Source organism: Lepisma saccharinum, chromosome 28 (genome assembly GCF_977018435.1).
Source record: "Lepisma saccharinum chromosome 28, izLepSacc3.1, whole genome shotgun sequence".
Classification (NCBI taxonomy): Eukaryota; Metazoa; Arthropoda; class Insecta; order Zygentoma; family Lepismatidae; genus Lepisma; species Lepisma saccharinum.
Window position 1 is genome coordinate 6,123,010 of NC_139256.1, and position 15,768 is coordinate 6,138,777.

Below are 15,768 nucleotides of genomic sequence, written 5' to 3' on the forward strand. Positions count from 1 at the left end.
AGATAGCCACAATATTCGGATGACAGAAGGAATTTAAGTTATCCAATTTCCATTTGGGATAATCCAAATATCAGAATATTTGCATAATAGGAATATTCATTCCATGAAAAGTTAAAGGTTTGACAAAATTGACAAAAAAAGTCAGTTTGTGTTAAGTACACTTCATGCAAAGATAGGTTCATTGGGAATGCACTTGCAGTTTAAGGTGTGATCTGAACCACTATGTGCCTGCGCAAGGGATCGAACCTGGGACCCTTTCATTACAAAGTAATGCCCTCCGGAAGACCCATGGATATTATAGAGAAGGATAATGCAATTTAGTGGAAATGACTGATATGGATCTAGTTTTTTTATCCCATACATGGAGAACTGTCATCTAATGAAACTATATTAATGTACACATGAACTGCACTTTCGTATCACTCTACCTCTTTATCTAATTCGCAGTGACCACTGTCACTGGGAAGTGCATAACACACATTGACGCTCATTAATGTAAGAAGTTTTTACAGAAAAAGGTAAGAACTTAAATAATATATATTATTTTCAAATATAAATAAATATATAATACAGTCAAGCAGTCTTGTTTTGTCCTTTAGTGCATTTGCCAATGAAGAGAACTGTATCTTCTGTTTTATCAAGAACCATAAATATGAAGGGGTGATCAGCTACAAACATAGTGGGTGGTGGAGGCATTGATCTAAACATCAGAAACTCACCTGCAACAGAAAGCAGATTCAACTTTTACTAATGGAAGAGAACATAACATACATAGACAAACATGCATGCGTGAAATAAATGCTAAATAGTTGGCAATTTATTTTCAGGTACAGGGAAAACATCATCATACAAAAATACCTTTTGTCATTCAAATACTCCCTCTGTCCCATAATTATTGTCCGGTACACCTTTGTTTGTTGTCCCATAATAATTGTCCGATATTCAAACTGTGACATTGGTGTATACAGAAGAAGAAAATGAAACACGGGAATGAGTCATACAACTTTATAACTCAAGGATCAGTACAAATTGGCCGAACAAGTATCCAAAAGAACCTAAATAAAGAATAATAAATCCAGGATCAATACAAAGTGACCAAGAAGTTCGACAAAATAAAACATCAAGACGAAAGAGATTGTTGGTCCAGGAAGGTTGTCATCCCATCAACGAGCTAGATCTAGTGCTGCAGTGCTGTTGTAGCCTTGTCGTAAATGTTTCGAGGACACTCTAAGCGAGATGGCAGGACGTTTCAGCGGTTCAAGTGTGCTTTTTGCATATGGGGAATCCTGTAGTTGTTCCCACCTTTGAAGGCGCATAATTTCAATGAGACAGGACTGCAAAGTGAAAAAGATGTTGTTGAGTTTTTCGCGTGTCAGATCAGTGAAAGATGTTTCAACTGCGGCGATCAACTCATCAATAGTTTGTAGTTTGTGGAGCTGCCTGATGCTGGAGAGACTGAATTGCCCGGAAGTACCCCAGATCTAAAACATTCATGTCCGGACTGTTTGGCGGTTGGCATAGGAGATCCAAAGTGATTCCACTGGTCGCTGCAGCATCCATCCAGGCGCGGTCCTTGGGAACGATATGCGGACGAGCATTGTCCTGCTGAACGGACACCTGGATTCTTCCTGCACGCAGTCCACGAGGCCATTGTGCATTTATTGCTGGGATTAACTTGTTGATGAGCATGTCGCGGTAAACATCTTTGGTAACAGTTAATGGTTTGGTGACCATTCTTCAATGCCCCAGCCGTACTGTTTTCAAAGAGATACTCGTACACTGCATGTCGTTTACTGTCCGTGAGGTTCTTGCTACCCCTGTCGCTTCCTGTCATGGGTTGTGTGTCCATGGCTGTTCTTCTCACAAGTACTCACTGAAGGAGTGCTCTACTAATGATTTGCAGCGTGCCTTGCTAGACCGGTTGCCATACAATGCCACACCGGTGTGTTGCAACCCAACGCCTCCTTTTGGTAATCGTCTGGGCGGTATTTCTTGCTGGTTGCGATAAGGTCACGTTGTTCCTCTTCACAATCTTGAAGACTGATCTACTGTGCCTCTCCTCATCCATGTGCTTTCCATCTGCCTCTTCGTCTGTAATTCCTGTACTACCATTTAGGCATACCGGACTATAATTATGGGACAGAGGGAGTAATAAAAATAACCCTCATTCCATATCTTTCCTTTGTGTACTTCTTTGCTTAGATATGGAGTACTGCCAATTCAAACAAAATATCTGTAGACAGACAGCAGGATTAGGTATGAGCAATCCATAGAGGCATGCATATTTTGTTTTTGACAAAAACATGAAATTTGAAATAAAACATTGTAATGTTAAATTTTCACGTTAATAAAAGGTATGAGGTGCATTTTCCTACCATGTTTTGAAACTAAACAATGCAAAATAAACTGGAAAATGCGAAATAGATCTTAAACACGAAATTTAGTTTATTTACAGACGCGACACTTTCTGAAGTCAGAATTATCCTGTGAGTTATGCAATTCCCAGAAAATAGATTACTAAAAAAAAGGTAAAGTGCTCCCCTGTGCTTAGCACCATGCCATGAAGGCGTATAGGGGGTGTGGGGGTAACGCCCCACACTTTCTTGATCCGGTCGTGAGTGGGGTGATGTGATCAGCATCATGCCCCTGACCGCCTTTACCCCCCAGGGTTTCCCCCAGGTACCCATGCTATTCGACGCTGGGTGGGCGCCAGGTCCGCTTCCAACGTTAGAAAAGTTCCCGGATTTGAACCGGCCGGGGATCGAACCCAGGACCTTTAGCATGGTAGTCAGACTGAGCCACCGCGGCCACAAATTGATTACTACTTCTGTAAATATTTGAGATGCAAAAATGGACCCCTTTATACAGGAGTAAACTTAATATTCTGGTAACAACATAAATGTGCTATTACAAGAGATATGTTTATTTTGTGTAGTGAGTGCAGTTTTAAATCAAATTTGGGATTATATTCACATATTTAAAACCAAAATGTCATTTTATATACCGCTATAACAGCGAAATTTTATTTTATTTTTACCGCTTTTGAACCCGAAATAGACTGTTTTTGTACCGAAATTTTGCTTATTTAATTAACAAAAATATGTGCCTCTAGCAATCCATTATCCATTCCTAGTCAATCTGGTTATGGAACGGTTTGAAAGAAATTATGCAGCATCCCCTAGTCAAGCACATCATATACGTACTACAGATATGTGGATGATATGTTGCTAATATACAAGGAAGAAAAAGATTTAGAAGTTGCATTAAGCCTATGGAATTCCATATGCCCTAATATAACTGTTACAGCAGAAAAAGAGAATAACACCTTAAACTACCTGGACTTGACCTTAAAAAAAAGTACAAGGCAAATTCCAAAGTGCAGTGTACAGGAAGCCAACCACTGGAAAATTGTTCATCCATAAGTCCTCAGCCCACTCCAAAAAAAAAAAAGAAAAAAAAAAGTAGTCAATGTTATAGCCAGGGTGATAAAATTAAGTACCACCACTCCAGAACAATTCAAGAAGGAAACGGAATACATAGCCATAGTCGACGGATATGATGTAAAATATTGAAAGCACCAGGTGGGCAGGCCATGTGGCATGAATGGGAGAGGAAAAGATGTTACAAGATTCTTGTTGGGAAACCTGATGCTAGGCTGTAGGAAGGCCAAGATGAAGATGGAGGGATAACGTTGAGATGGACCTGAAGGAAATCGGTAAAGATGGAAGAGACTGAATAGATCTTGCCCAGGAGAGGGACAGATGGAAAATTTGTGTTGCTGCAGCCATAAACCTTCAGGTTTAAGAAGGCTAGAGAGTTAGTTACAGGCACTAAATTAGGAGAGAACATGACCAACGAAAGCAAAATTTGGATTGGTTACCTGATGCTCTTCTACATGAGTAATCGGCTATGCCTCTTACTTCAACTACATAACTTAAATTTGGATACCAAACCAGGAAACAAAACCTGTCTTACATTATATATAGGAAGGAAGGAATTGATCTACTAGATATAACTGTAATATACTCTTGTACCTGCAGCTGTGGGAAACAATACATAGATCAAATGAAGAGGAACATCTGCACAAGAATTCATGAATACAAACTAGATATTAAAGGAAACAAACAAGAATCAGGTTCACCAAAACATTTATTTGAATACAAAAAACACAGATTGAAAGAAACCAAATTTATCAAAAGTGCAAAAGGACCAATTGAACTCAATGTAAGAGTGTCATTTGCCATCTTAAAAACATCAGAAAACTTAACCTTTAGTCCCCCGCCGTTCCATATGTGGAACAAAAAAAGTATGTCCCTGTCAGCTGCGGTTGCATATATGGAACAAACAGCTTTAGATACAATTATCGAGGGTTTGTCACACTTATATTTGTATATTGAGGTTGAAACGCTGGCAGTTCGTTCGGGAACAGGTTTTGCAATCGTGTTTACGAAAATTCCATATCCCCCCCCCTCCTTTCTCGGAATATGTCACGTGTTTGGGCTCACCCAAACACGTGTTGGCTCGACACTTGACAGACACAATGAATGCTTGGTATTTATGATGCTGTTTTCCTCCAAGCTTCCAACGCTGTGTTTTAGTACTGATAAGGCACACATTCTTCTTTGTGTTTAGACCTGTTGATCGAGCTGAAGTAGTGGCAAGGGGGGGGGGGGGGGAAGGGGAGAGGGGATTGGATAAGGTTTGGCAGTGTCAGCTTTCTGTCACCTCTATGTTAGAAATTCAATGAAGCTTGACGATAGCCAGAGGTGCCAGAAGCGTGAGTCTATCCAGAAGTAGAGACAAAACAAAGGATTGCAAAGGCTCCCTTCCATCCCTCCTCTGTTAGGAGAGGCCTCAACATAAACAGTTCGTATCATATAACAGCTCATCGATTTCCCTAACGCACAATCGTTTCCTTCCGGATATATTTCCACAAGGAGCCGAGAAATAGATTCACAGTAGCTACACAAGATGCAAGTGCGAACGAAAAAAGCAAAAGTTTGGGTTTTCTCCCCAAAGTAGCTGGAGAAGAGGGGGCAAACTCCACATTTTTATGATTTTTTCATTGAAATTCGGGGGATGCAGTCCCCGGCCGTAACCCCCCCCCCCCCCAATGGTTGGGGCATCCAAATTTTACATGGTTGCATGCACTGATGTTCTGCCTGCAAAATAAAAGTTATCTGAAGTAGATTGGTCCCATAGTGTCAGTTATAACAATTTTATGAATAATATGCAAATTCGCTAGAGTTTTACGTTTTGCCTTATTATTCAAATTGTATTGCACCCACGAACATGAATCAAGTTTCATTTTGTTGCGGAAGGTCCATTCTTTAAAGAAAAAGCAAAAGTTCCGGTTTTCTCCCCCAAAGTAGCTGGAGAAGAGGGGGCAAACTCCACATTTTTATGTTTTTTCATTGAAATTTGGGGGATGCAGCCCCCGCCTGTAACCCCCGCGGTTGGGGCATCCAAATTTTACATGGTTGCATGCACCGATGTATTACCTGCAAAACAAAAGTTATCCGAAGTAGATTGGTCCCATAGTGCCAGAGTTATTACGATTTTTCTCCATTATGTATACGAATTCAAATTTCCCGCTCAAAGCCTCGGCGACACTGGGCTTACTTTCGTCAGACCGCGCACCGTACTAAGGGTTAAATGAATATGCAGGACCATTAGATAAAGGATGGCAATTATTATTGGAAAAAAGTGCAGTGTTTCTGTGTGGAATCGTGAAAAACAGTGTCACATCAAAATAAACAAATGGTCAACAGGAAGTGCAGCTATCTTTACTTCCTGTCAGCCAGGCAGCCATATTGAATATGACAGTCATTTGCCAGCCAGACTTGGAGTAGGAAGGAGTGACAGGCACTGTATTGTATTTTACCATTTTAATCTTTTTATACCCAACTTACCTCCCCATGTTTCAAACTTTTGACTATTCTTGTCTTTTCTCCTCGTGAAGCCACATGATGTGGTGAAAGCAAGAGGAAAACAATAAGTACGTGCCAAATCTGGACTTTGTTACTTAGTATATAGAGCATAATTTTAAATAATCTATTATTTATTATGTTATGTTATCAAGGTTGAATTAAATGCCCCCACCCCAAAAAGAGGAAATGTATATATTAAAACATTGGACACCCCTGCAATTTGCATAATCATTGAATGTCAAGTGTTTCATTACTTCTTGGTTAATGTTAACAATCACTTATCTTTACTCAAGCATTTTGTTATGAATACAGAAATCTGTACACATGTAAGATGGAATAGGACTACCTAAGAGTCAAATTACCTGTGGCAGCTGCTGCTTCACTTCCTTGTTCGTTCACCTCGATGGATGCCTTGTGAAGTATCTGAGATACATAGAGGCCAGCAACATCAGCAATGCCCCTGAAATCAGCCTTCATAGAGAACATGTCTTCCATTCCCATCTGAAATTAACATTTGTAATTTTCCTTTCAGTTTTGATTAATTTAAAATACACAGAAAAATGAGAAAATATAGCTTTAAGAAGCTGCACAGTGCATACACTCTACTGGCTGCAGATGTTTTCATGTATTTTATATGCATGGAGAGCATGTTAGTTTCAATAAAAGGTGTTGACTGCTCAATTAATGGTCTTCTAACTGAAGGTTCTGGGCTTTTTGCTTTCCCCTCGGTGGCTGAAGATGCTACAGGAGGTCAGTAACCACTTCGTCAATACTCTTTCCTGTTCGATGTTTCTGGTTCATGTATCCAATTACTAGCGATGGCACGTTCTTTAATAGGGTAATTAGAAGTATCAACCATGATTTAGTTTATATGATCTAAAACAGAAAAAAATAAAGGGTGGCCCAAAATGATTATCGGGGTTTCAAGTAGTTGGTATATTGCAACAGATGAAGATGAATATTATGTTGCACATATACAAGAACGGCATGGAAGTTTGCTACCCTGAGTGCTTGTCATTTGTTTCCCATCCGCCCCACTGGCGTAGGTGCCTTACAAGATGGCAACTTCCATGCAGAAGTCCTTTTGAATTTGCAAGGTATGGCTCTGCTATTTCAGTTCAGCTTTCCGAAGGCGATTTGGAAGTGATCCTCCATCCAATAACATTTCATGGATGGTTTAATAAGTTTCAAACAACTGGATGTGTCTGCAAAGGGAAGCATTCTGGACGTCCAAGTGTGTCCAAGGAAAGTGTCGAGAAGCATTGGACTACCGGGTGGATGTGTACCGTGTCACGGAAGATTTATAAGGTACACGGTGTAAACTTGTCGAGTTGTTTACTCCCATATAAAGCTTTGTCCTTGTACCCTGCATATAAAGGAAATTAAACGACTATGAAACCCCGATAATCATTTTGGGACATGCTGCATTAGCTAATTACTATTTACAAAGGGGTAAGGGGCAGTGGCAAGGCGTGACATTTTTACGTGGTCATCGCAAGATTTGCCAAATGTCAGGGACTCTTTTAACGATCTTTTATCTGCGATAAACACCAAGATCGCTGCCAATTCAATGTAAAAGCTCATTCCACAGAACTTACGACTACAAAAGACATAATTCTATCCCATACAATGAGAATTATTAAATATGATTGAAACTGAAATGCAAACACCTCAATTGTCACGTTTAAATGTAAGAACCTTTATGGTCCACCTCCAGTGGTTGTTTTGATAAAGAAAAGCAGATTTCATATTGGTCAATATGTGCTTTTCCTCTTAACAAGTGGAAATAGGAGACATTCGCAGTAGCATGCCCAGGATTTTCGAAGGTGGGGGGGGGGGGGGTGTACAATTACGTTTTAGTAGTCATTCCTCATTTTGCCATATTTTCCTGTCTGTCACTATCTTTTTTTTTTCTCTCTCTCTTTTAAGAATATTGAGCCTAAGCTGGGATTATTACCCTCACCAACCCGTCATTGAGCATGCCACTGGACATGTGGAATAATCTTGATGGCTCCAGAGAAACCCTGCCGTGGCTGTAAACACTGAGATGGGGGCTAAAAAAAAAAAAAAAAAAAAAGGTCCTTTTATGACCCAGGTCTGCCTGTTCGGAAGCGTTCGGCTGTTCTCAGCAACAGCAGAGACCAAAGGAATTTGCACCATTTCTGCGATGAGCTGAGGCTTCTAACACCATTGCCTTCAATAGGAAACTTCACGGAAGGGTTCAGCACGAGGGGTAGTACTATTTCGATGCGCTAAGTTTAGCGAATCTCTTGCATATTTCGAGCTGTTTCATGCTGTTGCTTGACTTATTTCGCACAAATATGCGAGTATTCTGACTTATTTTTTTTACTTCTTCTCTAAAATATTTAAAATGCAATATTTTTATTACCTTGCTTGGTCATGGCCGCATCTCCCGATGACCGGATGTTTCGCCTTTGGTAATGAGACTTTATGATCACCCTGTTTACTGTTCAAAAACTGCTCTTACCCTCTCTGGCTTCCTTACCTCCTTTAGCACTTCCTTTAGCTGTGTTGCAACTTCCAGCTCAAATTTCGGCAATGATACTTGAACTGTTTGCTTTGTAAGCTTCTCAAGGGATGATGTCAGAGTTTTCTTTGTCAGCCGCTCTTCCAACCGTTTCAGTCCTGTCTTCTCAAATGGAAGGAAAATTATCATGCTGAGATGGTCTCCCTGAAAATGTCAGTAGGCATACAGCATATTGATATAAGCAATTATATTTTTAAGAGCTCATTTGGTTTAATAATAGTACAATAATAATACATTGGATAGAGAAGGGAGCAATTGAAACCTTGAAAAATGAGGTGATACTGTTCAAGAGATACGTGGATGATGTGATCTTCACAGCAAAAAGCAAAGAAACAACAGAAGAAATGTTTAGATTATTGAATGAAGGTCATGAGAGAATAAAGTATACAGAAGAGGAAATGGACAATGAAAAGATTAACTACTTGGATATAGCCATTGAAGTAAAAGGGAAGGAACTTGAAACCTGGGTGTACCTAAAAAGTTAGAGGGTAGAAAGTATATCCACAAGGATCTGCACATGAAAGGAGAACCAAAGACAACATTTGGGAGAATTTTGTACGGAGGGCAACGAGATTATGCAACAAAGCAAGCTATTACAGGGAAATGAAGTGGATAATGGACGCAGCACAGGAAAATGGATACAAAGCTGGGGATATAATTCACTTCATAGAAAGAGCAGAGATGAAAATGAAAAAAAAGAAACAATAAGGCAAAAGAAGAAGAGGATAAGGATGCACAGAAACAGAAGTAGTACAGAGGTTGTTCGCTTTATATGTGACCATTTTCAATTGGGTGCTGCCACCTGGCGTATCATGCTGGAACTATGGGTCTGCTGGCGGGAGCAGTGTTGTGTCTGACATTGTAGGTGCGTGAGTGTTGGTAGTGAATGTTATGAAATGGCGCCGAAAATCAACCGGTATTGGGAGGGTTACGTAATGGCCCTTTTCCATGCTAAGTTTTCATACGTACGCATTGTGAAACAGTGTCGGGAGAATGGGTTAACACTCGGAGTGACTACTGCGAAAGCTATTGTGGCCCGTTACAACAGGCTATCCTTGCGAAACATTCACCCACGAAAACCACCAGGAGAAGGGCTGCAAGCAAAGTGTCACTCATAGTGCGAAGGGGGATCTGTCGATTGACGTGCCAAGAAACCCCCCCGACTCAACGTGATATGGCCCACAGATTTCACCTCGCACCGTCAACTGTGAACAAAACAATTCGCAAGCGCCTCAGGTTGAAGTGCGCGGAAGGCCCGTGTACACCACCTTCTACCGTGTCACATCGCCGAATGTAAGACGAACTGCAGGAAACTGAAAAGTACCTGGCAGGTTCCAAATGGAAGAAAGTTGTCACAATGGATGAATCATATGTCCATCTCACTGCTGGTGGTCACATTCGGGCGATCACATACCATGACATTGACGGCAAGGGGCGCAACTTTGTTCGTCAGTGCAGGGAAAGTTTCCCTCGTGGCTTTATGGTTGTGACGGGATTCGGATATAGGGTAAGTTGATGATAAGCAAGGTGGACAAAAACGTGAAGGTGGATGCCGGATACTTCCAAGACTCCATTCTGACACACCTCTATCGGAGAGACATCCCACAATTGTATGGAATGGATGCGAACCAGGTGATGATCCTATGGACAAGGCTTCGAGTCATACCGCCAGAACATCACTACGTTTTTATCAGGAAATGGCAGAGGAATTAGGAATTCGTGTCATTCCAATGGATTTTTGCGCATTTGGACTGTTGAAACGACGTCTTCAACATCGCCACCCGCGCACCCTGTATGGTCTATGGAGAGCTTACAGGGAGGAGTGGGATAGAATTCCCATGCCTGTCCTGCGCCGGAGCTTGCTGCAATGGAAACTGCGATAGTCCACAAAGCTGGGGGTCCAATAGAACATGATCGGTGGTGGCGGCACGGTATCTCTTAAGGTGAGTACCCATCAAAAATGGTCGGATATAAAGTGAACAACCTTACTGTATGTGAACAGTTTTGTGTTAGTGTGTTACAAATGGCATTATATTGTCTATCAATCATCACCATCTTGCTTTACATTAGCTGTAATGTGTTAGCATGGGAATCTATTAAAATGGAAGATATACATTGCCGTACCCTGTACATCTGATACAGAGTGCCCTGCATGGAGCTGTGGGTACGCATTTAATGCTTTTCAGTTGTGAATACCTTGTGGTTCCAAAACACATCCAAATGCTTACCTCATAAGGAAGATCCAAAACTTGAGCTTGAATGTCTTCATCTTCAGAGTAAAAGAACTTGTCCTCCAGATGCATCATGTCAACCTCCACTCCCTTGTTGCTGTCCGTGTGGAACAGTTCTTTCTTTGTATCTGCTGCATCGAACTGTACTGCCCAGGTTCCTTTGAAGTGTATTGCATTCAATAGAACGAGTTTTGTTGAGCTATCCAAAACACCTGCAGGTCAAATCAAATCAATAAATTTGTACACACGTAATGCTTAACAAACAATTTTTAATGTTCAGTAAGTTCTCTCTGTTTTCACATGCCCATAACAGACATGCGGCAGCCACTGTGGTGTAGTCGCTAGGGCACCTAATTGCCTCGTGGCAGACTTGGGTTCGATTCCTGAGTTGGGGATCTAAGGTTGGAATTTTTCCAGCCTTGTCACCACATAAAGCAGCTCTGGGGCCCACCCAGCCTCAAATCAATGGGTACTTGACAGGGAAAGGCAGCCAGAGCATGGTGCTGATCACATCCCCTCCAAGATGACTTAGATAGAGAATGTGTGTGGGCCTACACACACATCCCCGAAATGTGCCTTCATGGCATGGTGTTTTATGCATGGGGAACTTTACCTTTACCTTACCATAACAGATATGTAATATCCTCAACCCAAGTTAGGTTCGGTGATAGTTACAAAAGGAAAGTAGGAAAATGGGAGGTTGCCAAAAATCTATCTTGCCTGGGTAAAAATTTTATCTTGAGCTGTCCCTGGTGTGTAGCCTTCCCTCAGTTGTTGAGATTGATCATGTGAGTAATATGCTTCTAGAAAAGTATTACTTAAATTTTCATACACAGTGGAGAGGCAGGAAAGACTTCCTTCATATAATGTAAAGAACAAACCACGAGTTAATCTGAAAGGAATACCACGTACCTTTAGGTATCAAATCCTGAATAATGTTGTCCGTTTTATTTTTGACCCAAAGATTAATTTTGTTTCTTGCAGCTTCAATATTTCCAGAGAAATCCAGGCTGTCAGGTTCTGCAAACAGTGAAGTTTTAGCCTGAGTCTTGAATTCTTCTTTGATTGGAAAATTCCTCTCAACATAAAGATTATTTGCAATCTTTAGGTGGAAGTCCTTTTTATTCTGTAAAATGATATAGTATGCATTTACATGTACTGTAAAGTAGAGTGCTGCAGTGAGAGAATTTCGCTCAAGCGCCAAATAGTTCGCACAGAGGACGTCAGATAGCATGCGGAATTGAGAGCAGCTTCGCTCAAACATGCAGAATGAGTGGTATATGCTCGAATACCAGTAGTATACATGTAACCGAAATTTGTCTGGGGTAGTGGGCCCTCAAAATGGAAATAAAGTGAAAGATACATCTCCATGTTAAAATGTAGTTTAATCTATCTTACCAATACAGTGATATATGGAAATGAAATAGATGATTTTGGGCTGAAATTGCCAGGACAGATAGATTATTGTCACATTAAAATGATATTCCATTGTAAACGTGAGAGACTTGAACGAATATGAGTGAACGAAAGTTGTCCCATGCAGTACTCTACTGTAGAGCATATTTAGATTTAACAGATTTTAAACACGCAGTTGTAATGTCTAGCAAATAGTTTTTCTTTTGTTTCCATTTTTAAGCATGTAAATCCTACAGATGAATGTTCTGCAACCTGCTGCCAATTGCTCGTTTTGAGAAATACCTAGAATATAATTAAATGCAGTGACCTTTTTTTTTATGTGGGAGGAAAAATTTGATTACACTTCTTAAGTTGGTTTGCTGTTTTGAATGAAGTTGTGTTACTCTTACTTCTAAAGCTTTTACAGAAGTTGCAATCATATCTACGTCACTCCTCCAGTCGTTAGAGAGGGAGAGAGTAGCCGCTATCTGCTTTTCTGTGCCTCCTCTTGCTCCCAAGAGAGCCAGCATCAAGACCATTTCGATGCTTAGTGGAGATACCAGAACATCTTCCTGTTTGTTAGAGACCATCTGCAAAAATATCATGAAACGAAACAAAGCAATTATTACATTCCAATTTCTGACACACAGGAGATGTACTATGCAGAAATTTTAGCAAAAAATGAAGGCACCACCAGGTTTCGAACCCAGGTTTCTGGCATATTGTTCCATTGCTCTACCACTGAGCTACCAAGTCGGCCTGACTTTGCCTGATTTGTTGCTGGCGCTGTTTTACCTGTGTGGAATTGTTTCTGCCAGTGCTACTGCAATAGAATCTGTAGCCTATGAACAGCGGCAGCAAAAAATCAGGGGAAGCCAGGGCTGGCTCCGAAGCTTAGTTGGTAGAGTAATATCATGGTATGCCAGAGAGCCATGTTTGAGTCCTGGTTGAGCCTGCATTTTTCGCTGAAATTTCTACAATGCAATTATTGCTAATAGAAAACACATACATAGCAATAAAATAATTATGTAGAATACAGGGTGGGACAGAAAAACCTTATGATTTTTAAAATGATATAACTCTGTAAATAAAAAGAGTTCATCTTTATTCATGTGCTAGCCTTACAGCCATATATATATGCACTTAATGGTGGTGTAAATCATATATATATTTCAATAATAATGGCACTCATAAGCAGTGACGTGCGGTGATGTCGGCACTTGGGGTAGCAGTCAGTGGTGGGCTCAAGGGGGGGGGGGGTTGGTGTGGATCACACCCCTCCTTCCTTTAGGGCCAGTATTCCTACAAAAAAGAAGAATATCAATAACAGGAAAAGATTGCAAAATTATGAATGAGTACTAGAAAAAAGTACACGTAACCCCACCCACATTCGAAAATAAAAAACTATTTGATTTGACTCTAAGCCAGAGATCCTGGGTTCGAATCTCGGATTGGCCATTTGTGTTATTTGTGTGTGTCCCTTCATCAATTTTGTCGTACCAAAGGTGGCGGAAAAGCGAAGTAAAATAAACCAAATTGAGCAATTAATCAATGATTTGATTTCATTTTTGTTACTTAGCGTCGCTTTTTTGTCACATTTGGTTAATTGCGAAGATGATACGATGAAATTGATGAAGGGACGAGCACAGGGAACGCCCATGCCCGGGTCGGGGTTCGAACCCGGAACTCCTGGTGTCGTAGCGTGCTGTGATAACCACTCCCCCACGCTTGGTTGATTTGGTGACAAGTAACAAACCACAACACACTTTTTGGTAGTTTCTTCAATGATATTCATTTGACTTTTTGAGTTCTGAGATACATTTTTCATTCCAAATTATTTCATTATTCACTGCAACACATAGGACAAGAATGCGCACTCATCAAGGGTTCGAATCCTGGCCTGGATTGTTCATATGAGGTCCCTTCACCAATTTCATCATATCATCACTCAATCCTCATTTTCACGATAACCAAATGTGGCAGAAAAGCGAAGTAAAATAAACCAAACCAACAACAATATGAACACGCGTTCTCTTGCCCAAATAAATACATCCGTATTTATGACTTTTAGAGACCAAGAGTAGTATATTTAAATAAAACACTACTAAAACGAGAGTCAGAGAGAGCCTGAGCACATATTTGTAATTTAATCATTATATATTCCATATTTGAAAAAGAAAAAATAAAGAAAGCAGAACATTATTGTCTGCACATAACACGTTCCCATTTCATAAATAATAAAACTACACCCCATATTATACATACGCACATATTGTACAACGTGTAAAAGGTTATGTAAATACAGAGAACATAAGTACTGCAGAAAATTTTACCCTGAGTTCTTTAGAGGATTTACAAAAAAATTATGAGAGATCAATCCCCTATCTGTCCTATAGGAGATAGACTGGGGGACCTGAAAGCACGGGCTTTCAACCATTGCAGCGGGGAGCGAGGAGGCAAGGGAGGTAGAGGTAGAAATCTTCCTTTTCCTTGGGCCGGCCGTTTCTACCTGGAAACTGGTCTGGCGGAAGAAGAGCGAGCTAGAGTATCCAGCCAGCTTTGCCCGCGGAGAACACCGATGGACAAGAAGCGCGTGGAAAAGAAAGTGTTGCGTATGAGCTGTGGTGGCTTTAACAAGACAATAAATATTGTCATTTGAATATAATTCGAGATGTGAGATTGATTGATCTATCTCTGCTAGACTAGCTACTCCTCAGTGCACGTCACTGCTCATAAGGCTGTAAGGCTATCACATGAATAACGATGAACTCTCTTTATTTACTGAGTTATATCATTTTAAAAATCTGGTTTTTCTGTTCTGCCCCACCCTGTATTACATGAAGAAAAAAGGTTATATATTCCTACCATTTGCACAATAGGCATATATTACCCATACGTAAGATTTGAGGGTGCCAAGGGAGGAACTCCCCCTCCCCAAAGTTATAAGAAAAAGTATACAAATGTACTGGAAATTCTGTATTTTAAGCAAGCTGTAATCTTAAACTAAAGCAATAATTAAATGTTTGAATTAATCCTTTAATTCCCAACATCGCCTGTAGGAGACACCATTGTTGGAAAGTTCTGTTTTGATGACAAAGATAAATATACATATAAAGTGTGTTCTATTGACTTCTTAATGTCCATAAATGTTCTCTCTTGGTTGGCACCAAATGTGACTGTTTGAGGTAACACCAGGGTGCCTCCCCGGTACTTTTTTTTTTTTTTTTTAAGTAACCAGGATGCACCCTGCCTCACATAATTACAGTAGGTATTCAGTTTATAAATTGCTATATTTAACATTAATTTGTTATTTGTCAATCTTACCTTGTATAAATCTAGGGATACTTTCACATTTCCATCCTTCAATCCTGAATGAGTTTTGCTTGCAGGAAGTTGTGTGACTATTCCCAGCAAAACTGCAACTAGAAGTATATATACTTTGTATACATAAAGTAATACATGTGTGTGTGGGGGGGAGGGGGTGCTGCTTGTATGTCCGTGCACATGGTAATAAAGAATATGACAAAGTTGGTACATACTGCTCTGCTTATCATCGATGTGAATATAAAACGTTTTTCGAATGTCCCTATGTGTGTGTTGGTGTTTCTATGAACGCATATGTATGCACAAGATCTTTGATATGACTAAATCCGTCCATTAATTT

The 15,768-nt window shown here is 40.3% G+C and overlaps 1 protein-coding gene across 1 annotated transcript in view; it reads right to left on the bottom strand.

Annotated features, from left to right (window-relative positions):
* Positions 1–523: 523 nt before the first annotated feature.
* The window catches only part of LOC145981040 (leukocyte elastase inhibitor-like), a 33,025-nt gene continuing 17,780 nt past the window's right edge, over positions 524–15,768 (bottom strand). The window contains exons 2-8 of the mRNA XM_083114135.1: positions 15,429–15,526; positions 12,515–12,694; positions 11,622–11,835; positions 10,707–10,921; positions 8,437–8,622; positions 6,293–6,431; positions 524–719 (exon numbers count right to left, since the gene is read on the bottom strand). Coding sequence (XP_082970261.1) covers positions 574–719; positions 6,293–6,431; positions 8,437–8,622; positions 10,707–10,921; positions 11,622–11,835; positions 12,515–12,694; positions 15,429–15,526 — 1,178 coding nt within the window. The 3' untranslated portion in view covers positions 524–573. The remainder of the gene's footprint in view (positions 720–6,292; positions 6,432–8,436; positions 8,623–10,706; positions 10,922–11,621; positions 11,836–12,514; positions 12,695–15,428; positions 15,527–15,768) is intronic.